The following is a 25,730-nucleotide window of genomic DNA, read 5'->3' on the forward strand; positions in this document are numbered from 1 at the left end:
GATAAAAAGTGAAGTATTTAATTACAGATTTGCATGTGCAATGTGCATGCCACTATGTGGGGTAACAAGTCAACTTCAGGAATTAAAAAATAAATAAATATAAAGAAAAAAGTATATATATATATATGTAAAAATATATATAGATAGATAGATGTTTTTAAGAGCAATGTGTTTCTTTTTCTTCTATTTTTAAAAACAAAAAAAATAAAAAAAAAACATGACTAAAAAAAATATATATAAAAATAAAAAAAACAATGGAAATGACTTTGGTGATGAAATCAAAGAATGTTTGTTTGTTATATTTGCCGGTTATTTCATGGGGGGGGGGGGGGGGGCACCGTGGGGGAACGAGAATAGATAACACTAACTAACATTGCAAAAAAAAAAATGAAGAAAAGTGATTTTAAAAAGGGGGGAGACGGAGTAGAAAACTTAAAATAATCCCTCTGAGGGTAAAGAGCTGCCTGAACCTGAATCTGGTGATGTTATTCCCGTTTGTTCCGGATATGAAATCCCTTCTTTCTCTCTCTTTCTCTCTTTCTCTGACCATCTCTGTCTCTCCCTCTGTTTCTTTCTCTATCTATCTCTGCTGTTTCTACCAGTGCATTTTGTAATTTCAAACAGAACTCTTCCTAAAGAACCTGAATAAACCAGAGAGAATGCATTCTACCCATCTTGTCTTCTTTATTGATCCTGCACCAGATCACATGAGTCCAGAGACCAGACCAGACTATGTGGAGTATTGCTGTATTTATGTCTAGATGACCTTATATGGAGTGTTGATGGAGCAGCTACCATGTTAGCGTAGCCTAGCACCCATCAACCAGACTCCATTCAGAAAACCAGCGTTTTAACAGTAGTTATCTTGTGGTCTTGCAGACAGACCTAACAAAGCATGACTCAGCACTTTTTACTGATCACCATCATGATGGAGTTATTTCAGCATCCTTTACATCTGGTTATTGATATTAAATCACAGATACATACTTTCTCCTTCAGGGAGTTTTACTGAACAGAGCTTCATTTGTTCCCAGAGAAGCAGGTGAGACGACGGGTTTAAAAGGCGTTGAAATCAAACGCCTCCTCCCAAGTGTCCTCATATTGCCTCTCTCTTTCTCCTCTCCGTCTACGTCACCGACACACACACACACACACACACACACCTCCCCCCTCCCTACGTAGTCACGTTTTATTGACTTCCCTCCTCCTTTCCTTCCCCTTCCTTCTCTTTGAACGCTACTGCTCTTCCTGCAGCCCTCCTCCTGCTCCTCCTGCTCCTCCTGCTCCTCCTGTCTGTCTGTCCGTCTGTCTGTCTCTCCTCACATGTCTGTGGGGGAGTCACATCTTAAGAACAATTATGCCCCAGTTTTTGCAACTATCTGTCATCTTCAGGGACATTTAAACGCTTAAAGCATCACTGTTGGCCATTCGCCATCCTACTGCATCATCACACACACACACACACACACACACACACACACACACACACACACACACACACACACACACACACACACACACACTCACACACACACTCACACACACACACACACACACACACACACACACACACACACACACACACACACACACACTCACACACACACTCACACACACACACACACACACACACACACACACACACACTCACACACTCACACACACACACACACTCAGAGTCATACAAGGCCAGATGTACCGGAGAGCTCGGTCCTCCTGCGGCTGAGTCTTAAAATAGACTCCTCCTACACATTCTGTTGTCCGCCGCCATCAGCGCATCACTTCCTGTCCCTGACAGCTCTGCTGCTGCTGCAACACACATGCACACACACACATGCACACACACACATGCACACAGACACACATGCACACAGACACACACACACAGACACACACACACCAGCATTCTCACTTGTTGACATTCAGTCGGTCCTCTGCTGTAATGAAACGTCTCAGTCAGACAGACAGCCGCCGCAGTGAGACGCATCAGGTCATGTGTTCACCGCCCTCCCAACATGTGATCATCAGATGATGACACACACACACACAGATAGAGAGAGAAACAGACGAGCCACTTTCCAACCAGATTAGCAGTAGCGAGCGTGACGTGCTGCTCACAGAAACACACTCGAGGCGGATCAATAACACTCGCTGGAGGAAAATATTCATCTTGATTCAGTTTTCTTTAACCGCTCAATTTAGAGATTTGTGTTCTATTTATCTTCCATAACGTCCACGTCTTCTGCCTCACGAGTGGGAAGACAACATCCAAAATACACATTCATTTGACTACTTTGTCTGTTTGTGTCTGTAGATTTCTACTAAATTCACTAAAACTTCACCATTAGATAGTTAGCCTCATTTGCATATTTAAACGTAAGATTGGTATCTTAATGGTGGTGTGTGTTTTTTTACGTTTTCTCTGAATGACATTTTTCCTCAGATTCATATCCAACTTTACACCTCCATTCCTTTCATTGATCAATAAACACCCATAAGATGACAGTTTGTCCTCATATGAATAAAAGCAACAATAAGCATCAACATCTTCACCCTAAGGACCTTAACGAGGTGATGTCACACGTTGGGATGGATCATTAGAAACATAAATGTACATTCATGGTAGCTAGCATAGATGTTAGCATCGGAATAAACTCACAAATTTGAGAATTCTTTTTTTCCTACCGTGGCCCTGATTTAGGCTAATGATGCCGTCGTGGTAAAAACGTTTTCAACTGATAGTTTCATGGCGATATGCATTTGTTAACTCTTTTTTTTAATTCACCCTCATTATTAGTGTTAACTGGTACAGTTTTAGTAATTAATGGTGAAACCAACACTTTGTGTGTAAAGTCCCTTTATATATAAATCTTAAACTTAAATCTTATTAGTATTATATTATTATAATGTATTATTATTGTATTATAATGTTCATGTATTTGTGTTATTATTATTATATGTATATATATATTTAAATGTTTTTTAAATCCACATTAATGTAATGCAGAGATAATTTACAGTATGAATTCCCACATAAATGTGCATTAAAACGGCAGTACTGTCGTCATCGTGGCTGTGCACACACACACACACACACACACACACACACACACACACACACACACACACACACACACACACACACACATCTGCACTTGACTCCCTCGCCCTGATTGGCTGCAGCGCTGATCTGCCAGGCAGCAGCTGCAGTGTGGCGGTCGATGCATGCATGCATCCGGTGTGCAGACGCGTCCTGCGGGTCTTTTTTTAGCTCGGAGCTGTCGGAGCTCCGCGTCACTGCGACTGTTCGACCTCGGCTCGCGCATCTCAATCAGTTTGCCTCACATCTCGCGGCCGGATTGGACCGCGGCCGGAAACGTGTCTACGGTTTTTGCTTCGCCTCTGTTGCAACAGCATATTTTAATAGAGAATAGATTTGTGCAGCAGGAAATGTTCCTTCCCTGGTTTTTAAAGGGCTATATTCTAGATATATTTATGTTTATCATAAAATCCTTCCAAAAACCTTCATATCAAGCCTCGTATATTTTATTTAAATAGTCGTCCAAAAACAATTAAACCCTCACAACCAGACTGTAGAGGAAGTGGACGTCGTCATGGTGACGTCACCCCTCGGTTTGTGGATTACGGATTTGAGGCCTCGAGTTGGCATATTAGCAAAACTAGTCAATTCAAACACTGAGAGACGGATCGATTCACAGAACCAGGAGGCGACCTCCAGTTCTTAAAAAGTGAAGCCAACGCTGGAGCGCCTTGAACCTGCGTTCTCTCTGCTGGCCACCGGGGGGGTCTGCTTGCCTTTTCTTTACACAGGGTTCCCTGTAGTAATCACGGAAAGAAGAACCCTCGATACGCCGCAATGGCACCGTTCTAAAGAACCAGAGAGGCCGTGACGTGTAACACATTGGCGTCGGTGGCAGTGTGAAGTTTTAAATAACCTTAGATTAGCTCGAGTGCACAAAAACAACAATGAAAAGGCAGCATCGAAGGGACTTTAGTCAACAGCTTCACCCCAGAATCCAGATGGATCCAGAGCTAGTAACGGTGCTGCTTGTGTTAGTGCAGAGATCTTCAACAGGGGCTCCGGGACCCCTTATTATTGGTTCCTTATTATTGGTTTAATAAGGAACATTATATGACATGTAATAGGGTCCCTCCACCAGGTCTCTATAGGCCTTGGGGGCCTGAAAACGTTAAAGACACTCTGCTCTAATCCACAAACTGACGGATGACGTCACCATGACAACGTTCTGATAAACAGTCAGCCAATGCACAGAACAGCCAATCAGCGGTCCTTGAGATTGTGTGATTTTTATTATGTTACAGAGCAGATTCTCTCAATCGACAAGCGACAAAACAAAAAAGGAGAAAATGATCCATCAGTTTCCCTTTAAAGGGAATATTTGCACCATTAGAGCTCCTCATACTAGCGAGTTGAGCCAGAGCGAGTTCCCTTTGTACAAGAATATGTCAGTAACACTGTTTACTGTCCAAGGACACGTTGTATTCTCCGGCCATGTGGAGGAACACGATGTACCAGACAGACAGCTCTCACACAGACAGACAGCTCTCACACAGACAGACAGCTCTCAGACAGACAGACAGACATCCATCTCTTTTCTCTGATCGGAGGAGCTGCATGTTTCACGTTCATTCCATCAGTCGTTATTGAAGTTTGATCATCCCTCACCTCGTTCATCCCTTAAACAGTGAAGCTGACGCTGCCTTCTCTTTGCTGGTCACCAGGGGGCGACTCCTCTCTGGTTGTATAGAAGTCTATGAGAAAATGGTCCTACTTCTCTCTGCTGGCCACCAGGGGGCGACTCCTCTCTGGTTGTATAGAAGTCTATGAGAAAATGGTCCTACTTCTCTCTGCTGGCCACCAGGGGGCGACTCCTCTCTGGTTGTATAGAAGTCTATGAGAAAATGGTCCTACTTCTCTCTGCTGGCCACCAGGGGGCGACTCCTCTCTGGTTGTATAGAAGTCTATGAGAAAATGGTCCTACTTCTCTCTGCTGGCCACCAGGGGGCGACTCCTCTCTGGTTGTATAGAAGTCTATGAGAAAATGGTCCTACTTCTCTCTGCTGGCCACCAGGGGGCGACTCCTCTCTGGTTGTATAGAAGTCTATGAGAAAATGGTCCTACTTCTCTCTTGATGTATTATCTCAGTAAACATTGTAAACATGAGTTTATGGTCTCAATCTCTAGTTTCAAGTCTTCTTCAATCCAGCATGATGTTCATTTAGTACATTATGGTCCATTTAGAGTCCACCAGACCAGAAAGCAGGGGATGCTTTAGGGGGCGGGGCTTACCTGCTGATTGACAGGTTGCTACCATGCTACCAATGCTAGTTAGCTACTAAGATGACTTTAACACTTTGCTGTAAAGTTGATCTTGAATCATGAAGCTAACTTTGTTAGCAGCTTCACACCAGAATCCACATGGATCCAGATCCAGTAAGGGTGCTGCCTGGGGTGCACGCTCAGATCCGACCGTCGCTCCTCCACACTCCTAATATGGTCATTGGTCACTTCCTTCTACTGGTTGCAAGAATCCAAGATAGCAAGAACTCGTAGTCGACAGGTGATGACGATGTCACCTTCTTATTGACAGATTATGAATGATATCAGAACAAACTTAAAACCTTCAGAATATTAATTTAGAGAAAAAGGCCTTTAAAGATAAAAAATATTGTAAAGTTACAAATATGCACATGAGACGTTATGTAATGGTAACTATAAATAGAGGAAGTAGTAAAACAGCACTCTGCACTAACAATAAACAGAAGGATGGCAATGAGAACCGGATCAACCGGATCCATATCACCGCCGCGACTCAGGTCGTAAACCCCTATACCTGCTGCTGGCTGCGTTATTCAGATTCAGGGTTTCCTCCCCAGCTGCTGCTGCGGTGTTGTTGGTGTTGCGTAACCCTTTTATTATTATCCCTCTGGATCTGTGTCGGGTCGTGTCGGGAAGGAAGGATGTGATTCAGAGTCCGTAATCCACAGGAAACTCCACGACCTGCTTGTGTGTTTGTTAGTGTGTGTGTGTGTGTGTGTGTGTCACTGTAACCATGAGATTAGCTCGGCAGGTCGGCCCGGCGCTGGCTTGCACCGACATCCTCCCTCTTATGAAAGGATTGACCCGGTGAACTGTGGCCCGATATAGACCGACGGGCTTTTAATTTGGAAGTAAGAGGGACAGTGTGTGTGTGTGTGTGTGTGTGTGAGAACTAGAGATGGACCAATTAATCAGCCAACATCAGATTAATCAGTATATGCAACATTTTCATTATATATCATCTACTTCATAATCAAAATCCTGTATTGATCAGGTTCAATACTCCAGAACAAACAGAGCAGGACAACTTTGTACCCTTTCAACGTGTTTATTACAAATATATACAACATTAATTCACACATTTCAAAATAAAGCAGCTTGTGAATGTGAGGTAATCTTATTTTTTGTTCACAGAACCATTTCTGGGCTTCCAGCTGGCTCGTTCCCGTGGGAACACAGCAGACCCCCGATCAGGAGTATTGATCGATTCAAAAGTCCTCCAGCAGCAGTTCGACGTGTGTGTGTGTGTGTGTGTGTGTGTGTGTGAAAGTTTCTTCTTCCTCTTTCGTGTGTGAGAGTCTGGTATTCCCGGTAAGAAGGCAGGAAACTCCCTCTGCTCTGTGTGTGTGTTGTTGCTCTGCGGTCTGACTCATATCACTCATGCTGATTCACACACACACACACACACACACACACACACACACACACTTTGACTCGGCCGGTCTCTTGTCCGGACTCATCTGTCTGAAGGTGAATCACCAGAAAGTGACTCGACTAGTTCCCCAAAACTTTCCAGCTTTAGTTCTGGTCCAGTTTTTCTTCTTCTTCTTCTTCTTCTTCTTCTTCTTCTTCTTCTACTACTCGGCGTGTTGCTCCAGCAGCCCGGCGGGCTCGCTCCGGTAGAGCTCGGTCCCGGTAATCCCTCTGTAACCGGGACCCGCCGATGTAGGTCAGCTCCTATAGGTTCCTATAGGTGCCTCAAAGGGGGCCAGGCCGCCCTTAGTTCAGAATCACTCCGCTCCAAAGTCCCATTGGAGGTCATATCGTCCCCCGCCCCCACCGTGCGTTCAGAAGGCGGGGATGACCCGGTTCAGAGACAAGGCGGCCAGCGAGTCCCCGACGCCGGCGCGGCAGCAGCCCAGCGGGGCGGCGTGCCGCTCCTCCCCGGGCTCCAGCCTCGCCCTCTTGCTGGGGAGGAAGTCGGGCGCCGCCGACGCCTTGCCCCGCCGCTTCCTGGACTGCCGCGTCGGGCTCATGTTCTCTTTGTCCTCCGCGGTTTCACCCTGGTCGCACCCTTTGTCCTCGCGGTGCGGATCCTCCTCAGGGGCCGGCGCGGCGTCGGCGGCGGAGTCCAGGACCGGCTCCGGCTGCGGAGCCTCGGGCAGCACCGTCTCCATCGGCTCCTCCTTCGAGGAGGAGGTCGGTGTCGGCTCCTCGCTCTCCCGGGAGGAGTGGTAGATGTCCCGGGCGGACCTCATGACCATGGAGAGCAGGAGGCTCCGGTGGAGTCTCAGTCCGCCTCTCTGGGTCCGGGACGCGTACAGCTTGCTTATCGACACCGCCAGGATCCGCCTGGCTTCGGCGTTCACTTCCATCGCGGTCGTGGCATTCATTCTCCCTTCTTCCTTTGTGTCGTTTTATGCGTAATTACGCACGGCTGGTTGGTGTTTCTTTTGGCACGACAAGATTTATCCGTCCGACTTCGGTGTCTGGGTTTTTTAGTGATCCGGATCAGCTCGGACTGGCTGCTCGGAGAAATGAGAGCTTACAAGTAGAAGGGTGGCGTTTTATTTCCTCTTTGACGTAACATGGACTTCATTCCTCAGTTAGTGACAAACAGGCGCCGCCCACACCTGCTGTAGCTGCAGCACACACACACACACACACACACACACACACACACACACACACACACACACACACACACACACACTCTCACACACACACACACACACACACACACACACACACACACACACACACACACACACTCTCTCTCACACACACACACACACACACACACACACACACACACACACACTCTCACACACACACACACACACACACACACACACACACACACACACACACACACTCACTCACGCACACACACACTCACGCCATCTGTTCTGTCTACCGGTTTTTCCCACAGTTGTTCTCTTTATTATTTAGATTTCTGCTGCAGCTTCTGTCGAATCAAACCCGGAAGTTTTTAAAAACTAGTATGTTGTTGTTGTTGGGCGTCGCATGTTCAACAAACATTATTATAAATGTCTTCTTACATTATTTATAGGACATTTTATTCCAGGATGTGAGAGATAATATTATTTTGTATTAGATTCGATTGGAATTCACAGAAAGGCATTACAGATATACACACATATTAGAAATAGTAATAATAATAATTATTATTATAATAAAACAGAGATACATTCTCAATGATTTAGTAATATTTAAGTGTTTCACAATTAATAATCTACAATATCAGGTTTTTATTCTACAATCTGACTTAAGTTTCTTCAGGATGAGTCATATTATTCGAAGAAGGCAGGTTTTAAATATTATTACATTATATTATGGTGCATAATGTGTATATGGTGTTTTTTATTTTTAATATTTTCTTGTTGAGTAATTTTTTTATTTGTATTTATTTTTTAATTTTGGGTTATTTTTTATTTGTATTATTCTTTTTTTCACGTTGGGTCATTTTTCTGTGTTATTTTATTCATGTTCTTGACTGCACTACTTTTCTCTATGGTTTATTATCGTGTATTCTTTGTAAATATCGTGCGCAGTGAAGACGAGGGAAAGTCCTTGTACACGAGGAAGAGTTTTAATGGTTACGGGACTAAAAGGGGGCCGCTTGTGGATCCGGATCCGGATTATGTCAGATGTGTTTACATTCTGTAGAAAACCAGCGAGCAGCGAGAATCTGTGGAGCAGAAAACGTGTCTCTCTCTCTCTCTCTCTCTCTCTCTCTCTCTCTCTCTCTCTCTCACACACACACACGCACACACACACGACGTCACTCACTCGCATGCTCAGCCTCCAAATATGGTCTTTCCGGTAGTAACCCCCCCTATCCTCTGGGGACGCGCATACACTGGAAAAGCCATGACGCGAACGCGCAGCCGCAGCCCTCCCCCTTCTCCTCCGTGTGCGCGCACACAGCGGCGATGGCGTCATCTCTGCGCCATATATGGAGTTGCCACCGCCGTAAATTAGGTTAGCGAGCAGCTGAGGTCAAACGGCAGGCGGCCGTCAGTCGCGGGCGCCGTGATGAGGCGTTCAGTGCCGCTGGGAAACACCATGTCTGAGTCAGTCTCTCCCTGGTCATTTAATAATGTGAAGTATTAATGACCACTTTATAGACGCACTATTGGTTTTGCACATTTATATAAACTTGCTATTATTGATCTCTTTTAGATGGCCGCTCAAGCGCTATATATATACACACACACACACACACACACTTTATTTATTCAGTTTTGTTTTGTTTTTTAATAAAACTCCCTGAAATTAGAATAAAATGACATAATAGTCCTAATAATAATCATATAGCCTAAAAATATTTTTCCCCACTGTATTGTTACATTTTCACACATCTTTTTAAATTTTTTTAATGGTAAACAAAGTCAGTTAAAAATGGGTACATCAGCATGGAAGTCTGGAATTATATGAAATAATATGACATAATAGTAAGTAAACTGTATATATTTGATCACGGCTCGACTCGGGTGCTGATAACTTCACACCCGGTCTGCTAATTAACACTTGTTATCAGTAACGACTGACGACGAAACTGTAAAAAAAAAATACATGCAAGCCGTAACCGTGGAAACCCCACTACTTGTTTTCCCTTTCCCACATGACATGAGCATTAGAAACAACCTGTCAGGATCTGTGTTTTGTCATGTTCTGTTTCCTTGGTTTTGATTTCCTGTTTTATTTTGTCCTCAGTGTGGTTCCCTGTCTCGTACTTCCTGGTCCTTGTTGTTTCCGCTGTCTTGACTCCCCCACCCTCTCGTGTTGATTACCATGCCTGCCCTGATGTGTTTCACCTGTCCCTCGTCAGCTCCCTGCCTCCCTGTGTATATAGTCTGTGTGTTTCCCCTGTCTCTTGTCGGATCATTGTCGCTGTCGATGTCGTCTGTCGTTGTCACTGCATGTCACTCTGTCTGCTGCCCCACGTCTCGTCCTTGGATTTGTTTGTTTCTGCCTCCCGTGTCCCTTCGTGTTTTGGTTCCTGTTTAGTAAGTGTTTCTTTGATAGTCGTTTTCGCCCTCGTGGTCTCCTTAGTTTGATACTTTGTTTGAGTCTTAGTTTTTGGTTTGTATTTCGTTTATTATTAAAATAAAACCCTTTTTCACTGCATTTGGGTCCTCACCTCCTGCTTCCTAGCCAAACCGTGACAGAATGATCCGACCACAGGAGGACCCAGCAGTTGATGGACTGAAAACCATGGAATGGTATGTGGACTACATGGCGAACCCTGCTAGCAGGGCTCGCCAAATTGCTGCCAGCTGACTTTTTTTTGGAGCCGCAGCTAAGCCACCAGACTATGTTGTAGCCACCGCACAGCTTCCCGGCTCCGGCCCCGACCCGTTTTGGGGTACTCGCCTGGCCCGGGGAGGGCCAAGGAGCGTCCAGCTGGCTAACCGGCAGTTGGCTCGTCGGTTGCCGGCCTCGAGGAGGGGCGGCACGAGGAAGCGAGCCTCCCCGATTCTGCGCTCATCGGTTCTGACGGGGGTTCGTCCGTCACCAGTTCCAGCGGAGGCCTGCCCGTCCAAGCCAACGGTCCAGGCCTCAGCCACAGCCAAGCATCCAGTCCAGGCCTTAGCCACAGCCAAGCATCCAGTCCAGGCCTCAACCACAGCCAAGCATCCAGTCCAGGCCTCAGCCACAGCCATGCATCCAGTCCAGGCCTCAGCCACAGCCAAGCATCCAGCCCAGGCCTTAGCCACAGCCAAGCATCAAGCCCAGGCCTTAGCCACAGCCAAGCATCAAGCCCAGGCCTTAGCCACAGCCAAGCATCAAGCCCAGGCCTTAGCCACAGCCAAGCATCAAGCCCAGGCCTTAGCCACAGCCCAGCATCCAGCCCAGGCCTTAGCCACAGCCCAGCATCCAGCCCAGGCCTTAGCCACAGCCCAGCATCCAGCCCAGGCCTTAGCCACAGCCAAGCATCCAGCCCAGGCCTTAGCCACAGCCAAGCATCCAGCCCAGGCCTTAGCCACAGCCAAGCATCCAGCCCAGGCCTTAGCCACAGCCAAGCATCCAGCCCAGGCCTTAGCCACAGCCAAGCATCCAGCCCACGCCTCGGTCACAGCCCTTGTCTCGGCCTGTGGTCTTCAGTCGGCGGCTCGGCCGACACCTGCCAGTGGTCTTCAGTCGGCGGCCCGGTCGACACCTGCCAGTGGTCTTCAGTCGGCGGTCCGGTCGACACCTGCCAGTGGTCTTCAGTCGGCGATCCGGTCGACATTCTCCAGTGGTCTTCAGTCGGCGGCCCGTCCGTCACCAGTCCCGGCGGAGGATCGTCCGGCACCAGCCCAGACAGGGGACCGTCCCACACTTGCTCCTCGCAGCCTATTGGGGGTTCGCCTGTCACCAGTTCCTGTTCCGACGGGGGACCGTCCCACGCCTGCTCCACGCAGTCTTCGGGAGGTCCGCTCGTCACCCGTTCCTGTCCAGACGGGGGACCGTCCTACGCCTGCTCCACGCAGCCTTCGGGAGGTCCGCTCGTCACCCATTCCTGTCCAGACGGGGGGCCGTCCGACGCCTGCTCCACGCAGCCTTCGGGAGGTCCGCTCGTCACCCGTTCCTGTCCAGACGGGGGACCGTCCTACGCCTGCTCCACGCAGCCTTCGGGAGGTCCGCTCGTCACCCGTTCCTGTCCAGACGGGGGGCCGTCCTACGCCTGCTCCGCGGAGCCTTCGGGAGGTCCGCTCGTCACCCGTTCCTGTCCAGACGGGGGACCGTCCTACGCCTGCTCCGCGCAGCCTTCGGGAGGTCCGCTCGTCACCCGTTCCTGTCCAGACGGGGGACCGTCCTACGCCTGCTCCGCGCAGCCTTCGGGAGGTCCGCTCGTCACCCGTTCCTGTCCAGACGGGGGTCCGTCCGACGCCTGCTCCGCGCAGCCTTCGGGAGGTCCGCTCGTCACCCGTTCCTGTCCAGACGGGGGGCCGTCCGACGCCTGCTCCGCGCAGACTTCGGGAGGTCCGCTCGTCACCCGTTCCTGTTCCGACAGGGGTCCGTCCGACGCCTGCTCCGCGCAGCCTCCGGGAGGTCCGCTCGTCACCCGTTCCTGTTCCGACGGGGGTCCGTCCGACGCCTGCTCCGCGCAGCCTTCGGGAGGTCCGCTGGTCACCCGTTCCTGTCCAGACGGGGGTCCGTCCGACGCCTGCTCCACGCAGCCTTCGGGAGGTCCGCTCGTCACCCGTTCCTGTTCCGACGGGGGTCCGTCCGACGCCTGCTCCGCGCAGTCTACGGGAGGTCCGCTCGTCACCCGTTCCTGTCCAGACGGGGGGCCGTCCGACGCCTGCTCCGCGCAGCCTCCGGGAGGTCCGCTCGTCACCCGTTCCTGTCCAGACGGGGGTCCGTCCGACGCCTGCTCCACGCAGCCTTCGGGAGGTCCGCTCGTCACCCGTTCCTGTTCCGACGGGGGTCCGTCCGACGCCTGCTCCGCGCAGTCTACGGGAGGTCCGCTCGTCACCCGTTCCTGTCCAGACGGGGGGCCGTCCGACGCCTGCTCCACGCAGTCTTCGGGAGGTCCACTCGTCACCCGTTCCTGTTCAGACCGGTGGTCGTCCTATGCCTGCTCCACGTCGCCTTCCTGAGCAGCCACGTCAGCTAGGTCGTCCTCAGGCCCGGCCTCCTGAGCGGTCCCGCCCGCTAGGTCGCCCTCATGCCCGGCCTCCTGAGCGGTCCCGCCCGCTAGGTCGCCCTCGCGCCCGGCCTCCTGAGCGGTCCCGCCCGCTAGGTCGCCCTCGCGCCCGGCCTCCTGAGCGGTCCCGCCCGCTAGGTCGCCCTCGCGCCCGGCCTCCTGAGCGGTCCCGCCCGCTAGGTCGCCCTCGCGCCCGGCCTCCTGAGCGGTCCCGCCCGCTAGGTCGCCCTCGCGCCCGGCCTCCTGAGCGGTCCCGCCCGCTAGGTCGCCCTCGCGCCCGGCCTCCTGAGCGGTCCCGCCCGCTAGGTCGCCCTCGCGCCCGGCCTCCTGAGCGGTCCCGCCCGCTAGGTCGCCCTCGCGCCCGGCCTCCTGAGCGGTCCCGTCCGCTAGGTCGCCTTCATGCCCGGCCTCCTGAGCGGTCCCGTCCGCTAGGTCGCCCTCATGCCCGGCCCCCTGAGCCCCTCCTCCTGGCCCCCTCCACCCGCCCTACGTATCATGGACCATGGTGACATCTGGGATCTGTCCCTTAAGGGGGGGGTACTGTCAGGATCTGTGTTTTGTCATGTTCTGTTTCCTTGGTTTTGATTTCCTGTTTTATTTTGTCCTCAGTGTGGTTCCCTGTCTCGTACTTCCTGGTCCTTGTTGTTTCCGCTGTCTTGACTCCCCCACCCTCTCGTGTTGATTACCATGCCTGCCCTGATGTGTTTCACCTGTCCCTCGTCAGCTCCCTGCCTCCCTGTGTATATAGTCTGTGTGTTTCCCCTGTCTCTTGTCGGATCATTGTCGCTGTCGATGTCGTCTGTCGTTGTCACTGCATGTCACTCTGTCTGCTGCCCCACGTCTCGTCCTTGGATTTGTTTGTTTCTGCCTCCCGTGTCCCTTCGTGTTTTGGTTCCTGTTTAGTAAGTGTTTCTTTGATAGTCGTTTTCGCCCTCGTGGTCTCCTTTGTTTGATACTTTGTTTGAGTCTTAGTTTTTGGTTTGTATTTCGTTTATTATTAAAATAAAACCCTTTTTCACTGCATTTGGGTCCTCACCTCCTGCTTCCTAGCCAAACCGTGACACAACCAACAACTGTAATGGAGACCAAATGTCTGAACAGTTTACAAAGTTAAGGAGGGAGAAAAGGAGAGAAATGTTTTGAAAAGCATCTAAAAAAACGAAGATTCCAGCTGAATGTTTGACCTTTAACTGCATAATGTAAACACTAAATATAGATACATGATACCTGAATGCACTTAGAGAAGAATAAATGCTCATGTTCATCATCATCACCATCATCATCGTCATCACCATCATCATCGCCATGTGTCATTTAAGGAGAACTCATCTTTTGTTTGGAACCAAAACCAAACCTGAAAGAAAAAAAAAAAAGTTGCCCTGCAAAGAAAACAGGCGAGCGTGAGCTCAGGTCTGTACCGGACCGGTCGCCATGGTGACAGTGTTATGTGTGATCATACTAACGCTGCTGCCTCCGCCTGAGGCCCAATGGGCGGTGGAGAGTGTGTGTGTGTATGTGTGAGTGTGTGTGTGTATGTGTGAGTGTGTGTGTGTATGTGTGAGTGTGTGAGTGTATGTGTGAGTGTGTGAGTGTATGTGTGAGTGTGTGAGTGTGTGTGTGTGTGTGTGTGTGTGTGTGTGTGTGTGTGTGTGTGTGTGTGTGTGTGTGTGTGTGTGTGTGTGTTGGAGGGTGGGGCCTCTGTGTTTTCACTCATGACCTACAGAGCTTCTGTGACCTAGTTGCCATAATACAACACTTAGAGACGGAACGCGTGGAGACTGTTGCATAATTAACGTGGTATAACCGTAATAACCATTAAATGTGTTTCATAAACAACTTCCTGGCACTTCAGGTCGTCGCTGCAGATTTTAAAGGAGCGTGTTTGCAGGTTTTTAGATTTTTTTCAGGGGGAAAATATTTATTTTAATTGCTGCCGTTCGTTTCCGTTCGTTTCTGAAAATTTGATTCACATTTTTTGTCATCAATCACCATCTCATTTATACGACGGCATATCAGGGTCACTGTAGCAACGAAAGCAGAAAAAACGGAGCCGAGAGAGGGCGGCAATATTCTGAGGAAACAAGTGGCAAATTTGCGAGTTTATTACGATGCTAACAACCGACATATTTGTCATCTTATGGGTGTTTATTGATCGGGCAGTTAGGCTAAGATGCTAGCGGTAGCTTTCACTTGTTGTCATAGCAACGGCAAACATCCGCTGTTAGCGGAACCAAGCAACTTTGCTTACATCGGCTACAACAAGTGAAAGCTACCGCTAGCATCTTAGCCCAACCGCCCCGATCAATAAACACCCATAAGATGACAGTTTGTCCTCATATGAATTAAAGCAACAATAAGCATCAACGTCATCACCCTAAGAACCTTAACGAGGCGTCGTCACGTTGTCACTTCATCTGTGAAACAAAAACGACAGCAAAGCAAAGAGGCTAACAACCTGCTCTTTGTTTTTGTTTTTTTTACATTATTCCCGCCTGAATGCGTTCAGCAGCAGCAGCCGGTTACAGATGATGAAAGTAGGTCATCCTTCCAAGGAGCACTTGAAGGCATCATTAAGGAATGGGTCACATGTCTATTTATAGACTCAAGGACTGTTTCCTGCTGTTGACTTGCAGCCAGATTCTCTTTTGTCCCTGTTTGAGTCATTTTAAAACACAACAAAGTTTCCAGTGAGGCAGATCTGGAGTCAGCTGAGCTGAAACTGTAGAGATCAATTAAGTGATGCAGCGAGTGGAAAATAATGAGCAACTGTTTTATTTGTTTTGACTTTTTCAAGAAAATAAACTAATGATTCTTTTAATTGGCTCCACCGTTCCAACAATCACCGACTTTCCATCGAAATAAACCCTTAATTCATTTTAGATGTGAAATAAACTCTTCAAAGCCTGCAGACTCCGGTGACAAAAACAGTGGCGTATGTGTGTGTGTGTGTGTGTGTGTGTGTGTGTGTGTGAGTGTGTGTGTGTGTGTGTGTGTGAGTGTGTGTGTGTGTGTGTGTGTGTGTGAGTGTGTGTGTGTGTGTGTGTGTGAGTGTGTGTGTGTGTGTGTGTGTGAGTGTGTGTGTGTGTGAGTGTGTGTGAGTGTGTGTGTGTGTGTGTGTGTGTGTGTGTGAGTGTGTGTGTGTGTGTGTGTGTGTGTGTGTGTGTGTGTGTGTGAGAGTGTGTGTGTGTGTGTGTGTGTGTGTGTGTGTGTGTGAGTGTGTGTGTGTGTGTGTGTGTGTGAGTGTGTGTGTGTGTGTGTGTGTGTGTGTGTGTGTGTGTGAGTGTGTGTGTGTGTGTGTGTGTGTGTGTGTGAGTGTGTGTGTGAAGAGTGCCGTTTATAACTGTGAATTTTCACAGGGCAGGAAGGCAGGAAGTGGAGAAGGAGGAGGAGGAGGAGGAGGAACCAGGATGAAGACAGGAAGGAAGGAGCTGGGTGGACTGAGAGAGAGAGAGTGAGACCCACAGGAAGAGAGACAGATGGGTGAGACAGGAAGCAGAGCTGTAAAGAGACAATGTGGAGGATTTTGCTGAGCATGACTTTTTTTTCAGCAACACTCTTTGACCGACTCCGTCCATCGATGAAGTTACTGATGACTTTTTAATGGGAGTATGATGTCAGATTTCATGTTCCTCTGATTGAGTTCCTGAGTTTTGATGAAGGAGATCCATGTATCCTATAGATGGGCGCCCATTGTATGAGCGGGGGATAAGTCCCACCCACTTTCTAAAAGCATTACATTGGAGTCGACCCCCCCCCCCCCACACACACACACACACACACACACACACACACACTTTTACCACGTGAGAATAAATCAGACCATAAAGAGATGCTAAATAACTATTAAACATGTATTGTAAGTATTTTGCATCTCTGTGCTCATTGTCTCATAATCATAATCTTCTTATAACTTAATATTGTTAGACAAGTCATCATGAAAGGTTTACATAAATGTAATTTATATACAAAGTATTGAGAAGAGTTCAAAGCTTATATAAATGGCTTGTTATATCATTGGATGCACAAATAATCTCATTACACACAAAGACAGAAGTAGAATGCATTTTTTGACAATTAAATATGAATAATCTCACCACAATGTCAAGTTAGTGAATGGACCTTTTGGGTCATTTGTCCTGTTCTTCTTCCCTGAGGAACTCCGTCTGCTTCCAGTCTGCTGTATGAACATCTGGACAACGTGTCACACAAAGAGTTAAACACTTTCTACCATCTTGTGTAAACTATATCTGCAGGCAGTTTACTCCCATGTTACCATAGCAACTAATCTCATACAGATGTGTACCAGTAACTGCTCCTCATTTCTTCACATTTACATGTACAGTTTGCTGATTTGATTGGTATGTGGCCCATTTTTTTTCAAGGAGGAATAGGAAATAAATGATGTGTAGCTGAAAAAAATTGGACTGTGTTGTTATTTATACAGGTGTCATTCATAATAAATGTGTATAATATAATATATTGTAATATATAATGTTGTCCTTCAACTCTACACTTCTGCTAATAAAGTCGGATATTTCAAAGAAAAGGGACATAAATAAGAACTGATATTTATGTTATTAATTATTCATTTTTAATTAACGCAGAGAAATTCTGGAAATATTTTTGCAGATTTGTCTTTGCTTATATCCTTATCCTCCTTTTTATTCATGTTTTATTGCTTAAACATTTATATCTTATTTTAAAATTCAACTTACAGAAAAATGCTTCCAGGATGCTTATCATTTGTATTTTCTGTATTTTTTACATGTATTATATTTTTGTCTAGTGTTTTTTTTTAATACGTACATTTTTTTCAGCTGTTTTTAACTGTTAATTTGCTGTTTTTATTGTTATTATTGTATTTTGCATCTGCTACTGATGCTTTTAGTATTTGCACTATCCCCTTTTTGCTGCTGTTACCCTGTAAATGTCCCTACTGTGGGACTAATAAAGGATATTATCTTGTTTTATTAATGTTTTATTGCTCAATGTAAATTAAACATTTCTATTTTATTTTTTTAAATTCAACTAACAAAAGCTGGCTTCCAGGAAGCTTATTATCTTTATATATATATATTCTATTTTTGTATAGTGTATCTGTTTTGTTCTTATATCAAAAAAACGAAGAAGGAAAAAAGTTTGAGCTCCGTCTTACTGCGCATGCGCTCGGAGTGAAGCGGAAGTAAAGCATCATGTCGGTAGAAGACCCGTTTTTCGTTGTGAAGGGGTAAGAAACGTCACAATTAACACCATAAACCCGCCGACACGTCACGCGAGTTGACGCAACGACGCGTTAAAAAGCTCGACTCGACTGTCGCGTTAAAGTTTTCCCCTCGAGACCAAGTTACGTTAGCGAAGTTGAGGCTAAGCTAACTAAGGCTAACGAGCTTTGCAGAGAGTCCGTGTTGATGTTTGGTTTAGTCCGGGACCCGAATCATCTCTGAGATGTGACCTGTAATCTGTTGTAATTTAGTCTCGGAGGGAGGAGGTTACACGCTCGCAAGGATGTGACACGATGTGACACGTACGGCGGAAGAGTTCAGCCAGGTGTGTGGAGGTTAGCTAGCTAGCTAGCAGTTTCCCTGTCATTCATGTGTGTATTTGTTTGTGTGTCTGTGTGTGTGCGCGCGTGCCCAGGGAGGTGCAGAAGGCCCTGTCTCGTGCCCGGACCCTGTTTGACAGGTGGGAGGAACTGTTGCAGGAGGGATCACAGGTGAGCAGAACCCCCCTCCACCTCAACACACCTGTCAGTCATCAGAAGTGCCTAAAACTCTGGTTGTATAGAAGTCTATGAGAAAATGGTCCTACTTCTCTCTGCTGGCCACCAGGGGGCGACTCCTCTCTGGTTGTATAGAAGTCTATGAGAAAATGGTCCTACTTCTCTCTGCTGGCCACCAGGGGGCGACTCCTCTCTGGTTGTATAGAAGTCTATGAGAAAATGGTCCTACTTCTCTCTGCTGGCCACCAGGGGGCGACTCCTCTCTGGTTGTATAGAAGTCTATGAGAAAATGGTCCTACTTCTCTCTGCTGGCCACCAGGGGGCGACTCCTCTCTGGTTGTATAGAAGTCTATGAGAAAATGGTCCTACTTCTCTCTTGATGTATTATCTCAGTAAACATTGTAAACATGAGTTTATGGTCTCAATCTCTAGTTTCAAGTCTTCTTCAATCCAGCATGATGTTCATTTAGTACATTATGGTCCATTTAGAGTCGTCCAGACCAGAAAGCAGGGGATGCTTTAGGGGGCGGGGCTTACCTGCTGATTGACAGGTCGCTACCAATGCTAGTTAGCTACTAAGATGATTCTAACACTTAGCTGTAAAGTTGACCTTGAATCATTAAGCTAACTTTGTTAGCAGCTTCACACCAGAATCCACATGGATCCAGATCCAGTAAGGGTGCCGCTCTGCTGCTTGTGTTCATCCGATCCACCCGTCGCTCCTCCACAGTCTAGATATGGTCACTTCCTTCACTGGTTCCGATAATTCCGATAATCATCGCAATATGTTATAAGTTATAATGGCACTTAAACATACTGGAATCACTTTGGTTTAGAAAGAAATATTTTATATTACGTCGCAAATAAGACACATACCTTTTTCTAGTGAAAAACAATCAAATAAAATGTGATCATTTATATATATATATATATATATATATATATATATATATATATATATATATATATATATATATATGAATGATATATATATATATATATGTGTATATATATATATATGTGTGTGTATGTATTCATAAAGTAGGTATATATAATTATATATTTTATTATTATTTTAATTTCTTTTAATTATGATTTTTTAAAATAAAATTATTTAACGCTGTATAATGTAAAAAAAAAATGTGATCATAAATCATAAGGTCTCCCTGCATAAATAAAGGATTAATACATTTAAAAAAATGTGATAAAACGATAGTGAGACTCGTGACAATATTATCCTGATAATGTAAATTTATATTGGGAGTGTGTTTTTTTAATAATTTTTTTATTGAAGCTAAGAAGGCGGGGCTTATAGCATGAGTAACAGGTGTGTGCTGGTTTCTGGTCTCAGGTGAGTCGGGATGAGCTGGACTGGAGCACCAACGAACTGAGGAACTGTCTGAGGGCTATAGACTGGGACCTGGAGGACCTCAGTGAAACCATCAGTATCCTTCAGACTCATTTAAACCTCAATAACAAGATCACTCTCTTTTTACTTCCTACACAAGGATCACATGATCCCCTCGGCTGCTTGCTTCCCATTGGCCGACAGTTCTCTGGCTCTGATTGAATCTGGACAAAATGTAAACAAACTATTACAATATCTGAAAATAGACCAAGTTTTGAAACATGGTGGAGGTTTATGTAAACTAGGTGGTGATGATGATGACATTTAATAACACTGACTGATCTATTAAACAGGGAAATCTCTCATCCTAACAACCGTATCTTCACATGACCAACTGTACTGTTAAAACAAACCCATGCTTTGTGCTATATATATATATATATATATATACACATAAATTAAAACATAAGAATCATGTTTTTACCAAACATTAGAACAAGTGAGTTTCTACTTATTATTAGTGTTTTCTTTTCCAAACCAATTTGTCTCCATAAATGATTTGAGTTAATGTTGCACGTGTTGAACGTGTTTGTGAAGGAGTTTTAACAGGAAGTACGCGGGGGCCAGCGGACGTTCCTTAACCAGCTCTCAGGTATCGTGGAGTCGAACCCGGGGAAGTTCAGACTGGGAGACAACGAGCTCCAGGAGAGGAGAGCCTTCGTGGAGCGAACCAGGACGTCGGTCCAGGTAAAACCCAGCTTCAGGTTATGTAGGGAGGAAAAGTACAAAGTAGTCAGATACCTGAAAACTCCACTGAAGTACGCTAACAAAGTATTTGTATTTGATATTAGTTCATCACAGATGTGTGTCTTCACAATTTGTATATAGATTTATTGATCCCGAGGGAAAGTCATGCATCATAAAAAAGAACACACGACAGACCAACATATATCACATAATAATAATAAATAATTGTTTATTATTATTAACATTATTATTATTTATGTATTAATTATATTATTAATTAATAAGCATTAACCTTATTATAAATGTATTAATTATCAATTATATTATTAGTTATTAGTTAGTTATTACTTCATTATTCTCTTCATTGTTGTTGCAGTTTTTATAATAATAATAATAACAGAATTATATAAAAGAAAAAGAAAAACACAAATATTACCTTAAGTGAATATATATATAATTAATTATCCACGCTGACGGCTGAGCTGAGTCAACGGCCACCCTGTTGTTAAATATGAGTGGGACTCTAACTAAGGGTACCCTCGTTACAGTCTTATTATAGACCTGAAGAAAGACTCTTATTGTTATTTTATGTTTTCTCTCTCTGTGTGTGTGTGTGTGTGTGTGTGTGTGTGTGTCTGTGTCTGTGTCTGTGTCTGTGTGTGTGTGTGTGTGTGTGTGTGTCTGTGTCTGTGTCTGTGTGTGTGTGTGTGTGTGTGTGTGTGTGTGTGTGTGTCTGTGTCTGTGTCTGTGTCTGTGTCTGTGTGTGTGTCTGTGTGTGTGTGTGTGTGTGTGTGTGTCTGTGTCTGTGTGTGTGTCTGTGTGTGTGTGTGTGTGTGTGTGTGTGTGTGTGTGTGTGTGTGTGTGTGTGTAGAACATGAAGGATCAGCTGTCCAGCCCTTCTGCTGTGGCTCAGGCAGAGAAGAAGAACAGAGAGGTCGGTTGATGTAATAACCTTTAACACTTGTACTTACATATCAGTACTTATACTCGCATGTCAGTACTTGTACTTACATGCCGGTACTTGTACTGACATGTCAGTACTGGTACTTGCCACTAGAGTAAAAATATGAGTACTACTACTATAATACTGTTACAGTTCTAACAATAACTTCATAACTTTCTGACTGTAAGACATTTAAAAATACAACATGTTGCTTGTCACCTTTAAAGGAGAATAGCTCTGGTCTACCATAAAGGTCAGTCCACCTTAAGTGTTCCTGAGCCGGAGCAGCTAGTTGTTGCTAACTGTGCGTGTGTGCGTGTGTGTGTCCCTCCAGGCTCTGCTGACCTCGTCAGGCCAGGACCGGTCAACGGGACTCGAGGCTCATCTGGTTTCTGCAAACTCCAGATATATGCAGGAGCAGCAGGAACAACAACAGGTGGGGGGGGGGGGGTTGTTGTTGTTGTTGTTGTCAGTAAAACGGGGAAAATTCCAATGTTGTTGATGCGAAAATGGACACGAAGCAAAACCATGTTTAAGAGGTGTGTGTGTGTGTGTGTGTGTGTGTGTGTGTGTGTGTGTGTGTGTGTGTGTGTGTGTGTGTGTGTGTGTGTGTGTGTGTGTGTGTGTGTGTGTGTGTGTGTGTGTGTGTGTGTGTGTGTGTGTGTGTGTGTGTGTGTGTCTGTGTGTGTGTGTGTGTGTGTATCTGTGTGTGTGTGTATCTGTGTGTGTGTGTATCTGCGTGTGTGTGTGTATCTGCGTGTGTGTGTGCGTGTGTGTGTGTGTGTGTGCAGCTGATCGTGCAGGAGCAGGACGAGCAGCTGGAGTTGGTGTCTGGCAGCATCCGAGTCCTCAAAGACATGTCGGGACGCATCGGAGACGAGCTGGATGAGCAGGCGGTGTGAGTGGTCACCAACCGGCAATGTTCAGAGAACACAGTAGTAGTTTACAAGAAAAATGACCCAAATTTATGAGAAAAAAATAGCAAATTTACAAGAAATATGTCCCAAAAGGTTGCAGAATTAAGATGCAAATGTACGAGATAAGACGCAAATAAACGAGAAAAAAGTCAAATATTTACAAGAATAAAGTCACTAATTTTTAAGAGATTATACATTTGCAAGTTTACGATAAAAAAGTAGTACATTTATGAGAAAACCGAGGCAAATTTATAAGATAAGGAAGAAAAGTAGGAACAAAGGTCCCAGAAGAAAAAAGTAGTACATTTATGAGAAATTAGTGGCAAATTTACAAGAAAAAAGTCCCAAATTCACACAATGAAAGTTGCAAATTTACGAGAATAAAGTGGCAAATTTATGAGAAAAAAGTTGCAAATTTACAAGAAAAAAGTCGCAAATTTATGAGAAAAAGGTAGCAATTTACGAGATTAGGAAGAAAAATTCTTTGCTCTGTTTGAATTATTGTGCTTTGTCAAATTAGTAACGTTCGTGTTTTGTACAGTAAATGATGATGCTAACAACCGGCATTTATGCTAGCGTAAAGTGTTATGATTGGTCATAACACTTTTAGTCTGGATAAAGAAGTCAGTACTTTTATTCCTATATGTTAATGTTTATTTTCATGCGTTTTTTAAAATGAAGTATCTGATAATTTGTCGGTGGATTCAGAACGTTTATTCATTTACACACAAATGAACGACATGAACATTTCCTGTTCTGGTCCAGGATCAGTTCGTTTAGACAACAGAGGACTTGATTGTCTTCAGGAAGTAGCACCACGATTATTAGTGTTTATTGTGACGTTGTTTCCACGTCAGCGAACAACAACAACCGTGAACACGAGCAGGAAAACACTCGTAACTGTATAATCACCACTGACTCACAGTAGAGTCACTAAATTAATTTAAATATTCTGACCTCGTTAAACTCTCACTCACACTTGAGCTGCTTAAAAATAGATTGTTTTTGTTGGTTATTGTTGTGCGTTCCCTGAAGTGGGCGGAGCCTCTGCTGAGTGTGTGTGTGTGGTTGTCTCCTCTGGGTGTCCAGCATGTTGGGGGACTTCGGGGATGAGATGGACCAGACCTCGTCCCGGATGGACTCGGTCCTGAAGAAGCTGGAGAAGGTGTCTCACATGACCAGCAGTAAGTTTCTCTCTCTGCTCACAATCATCCACGTAAACGTGTTGGGACGAGTTGTCGTAGCTGAAGAAAGACGATGATTATGAATATTTAATGAAGTCTCTCCTCTTCTGTCTGCAGGTCGGAGACAGTGGTGTGCCATTGGCGTCCTGGTCACCATCATGATCGTGGTCCTCATCCTCTTCTTCGCCCTCTGATGCCAGCGACCTCTGACCTCCCATCTACGCCCCCTCAAAGACAAACTGGTGACCTGCAGAGAGAGAAGTCAGGACTCAACCCTCCTTCTCTCTGCTTTTAATCATTCTGGTGGGAACAAATTAATATAGCTCGAGCCGAGGATCTGAACCCCGACGGCGTCGACACAACGGCTGTTGTTGGGAAATAGCGGTACCGGAGGGTGGGGGTTAAAACCACAAATACTTTAATCATCATTCATAACTTCTGAATAATGATGAACTCTGAACCACAATCTTAAAAAGAAAGTAGTTTTTCATTTTGACGGGGGGGGGGTTCAGTGTTGCCTTAAATATATTTTTATATAATTAAACGTGCAGTATGTTAATGTGCCTACATGTGTTATGATCGGGTCAGGGGAAACCACCGGTCGGCCGAGAGTCGCTGACGAACGAGTTTGTGTACAAAACAAAACAACCATGGTGACTCGTCGTCGTCGTGGTGACGCGGTGACATGGACTGGCTTTGTCAGATTCCTGGCCTGCGGACAGAAACGGGTTTGTGTTCTCTCCGTCCTGATTGGCCGAGACTCCGTCCGTCTCGCCAGGCGACGAGACAACCTTCGGTTTTTACTGAGAAGCTTTAGAGACGATGACGACGATGATGATGAGGAGGAGGAGGAGGAACGGTTGCTGGGCAGGACGCCTCCACGTGCAGCCCAGCTTCAGGCTGACGGCGCCCTCTGCTGGAGGCTCTGGGTCATGTTTCTTTGTGTGCAGCAGAGCTGTATAAATACAAACGTGTTGTGTAAATGGACATAATTCATGTCCAAAAGCTTTTTATGCATTTTATTCCTAATTTCTTCTCACTCTTGCTTTTTCTTTTCTTTTTTTTTCACCCAGTTTGAGAGAATGATGAAGTCGTCTGACATTTCTCCTGAGACATTTCCTATTGTTTTGTTTTGTTTTTAACCAAAGGGGTCAGAGGTCAGACATCCCAGGATTTAATGGGTTGTTTTCCTTTCGTTCCCTCGCTGCCGGAGCTCTTTAAATCTCTTCATGTCTGTTTTTTTTTTACTTATTCAGGCCGTCGTTTCCTTTATTAAATGGTGAGCTGAGAAATGTCTGCAGGGGGGCTGCACGGTGGTGTAGTGGGTAGCACTCTCGCCTCACAGCAAGAGGGTCCTGGGTTCGATTCCCGGGTCGGCCCGGGTTCCTTCTGTGTGGAGTTTGCATGTTCTCCCCGTGTAAGCGTGGGTTCTCTCCGGGTTCTCCGGCTTCCTCCCACAGTCCAAAGACATGCAGGATGGGGATAGGTTAATTGGTGACTCTAAATTGCCCGTAGGTGTGAATGTGAGTGTGAATGGTTGTTTGTCTCTACATGTCGGCCCTGCGATAGACTGGCGTCCTGTCCAGGGTGTACCCTGCCTTCGCCCAATGACAGCTGGGATCGGCTCCAGCCCCCCCGTGACCCTAAATACAGGATAAGCGGTAGAAAATGGATGGATGGATGGATGTCTGCAGGGAATAAATGAAGCACTCCGGTCACGAGTCTCTCTGCAGACGTCTGAGCAGGTGACGGCTTTTTAAATTGCATTTCTAGTCTCCGGAAGTGATCCTCTCGAACATAACCAAACCTTTTTGTATTCTTTGATTAGTGCTCTTGAACGTGTCCTGTTGGAGGATCTGAATGTTGCTGTTTTGTGTCTTCATTTGTTCGGCCGCTACTAAAAAGAAAAA

General features: G+C 46.0%; 2 protein-coding genes across 2 annotated transcripts; one reads left to right on the top strand and one right to left on the bottom strand.

The window, feature by feature from the left end:
* Positions 1 to 6,390: 6,390 nt before the first annotated feature.
* Positions 6,391 to 7,859, bottom strand: ier2b (immediate early response 2b). The gene has a single exon (XM_084002732.1). The coding sequence runs from the start codon at positions 7,693 to 7,695 to the stop codon at positions 7,150 to 7,152; it is 546 nt and encodes a 181-aa protein (XP_083858858.1). The 5' UTR covers positions 7,696 to 7,859; the 3' UTR covers positions 6,391 to 7,149.
* A 10,255-nt stretch (positions 7,860 to 18,114) lies between these two features.
* Positions 18,115 to 25,730, top strand: stx10 (syntaxin 10). Its single transcript, XM_084002719.1, has 9 exons — positions 18,115 to 18,189; positions 18,600 to 18,675; positions 20,033 to 20,126; positions 20,682 to 20,776; positions 21,648 to 21,710; positions 22,054 to 22,155; positions 22,511 to 22,617; positions 23,726 to 23,820; positions 23,938 to 25,730. The coding sequence occupies exons 1-9, from the start codon at positions 18,155 to 18,157 to the stop codon at positions 24,012 to 24,014; spliced, it is 744 nt and encodes a 247-aa protein (XP_083858845.1). The 5' UTR covers positions 18,115 to 18,154; the 3' UTR covers positions 24,015 to 25,730.

Source organism: Eutrigla gurnardus, assembly GCF_963514095.1.
Source record: "Eutrigla gurnardus genome assembly, chromosome: 3".
Classification (NCBI taxonomy): domain Eukaryota; kingdom Metazoa; phylum Chordata; class Actinopteri; order Perciformes; family Triglidae; genus Eutrigla; species Eutrigla gurnardus.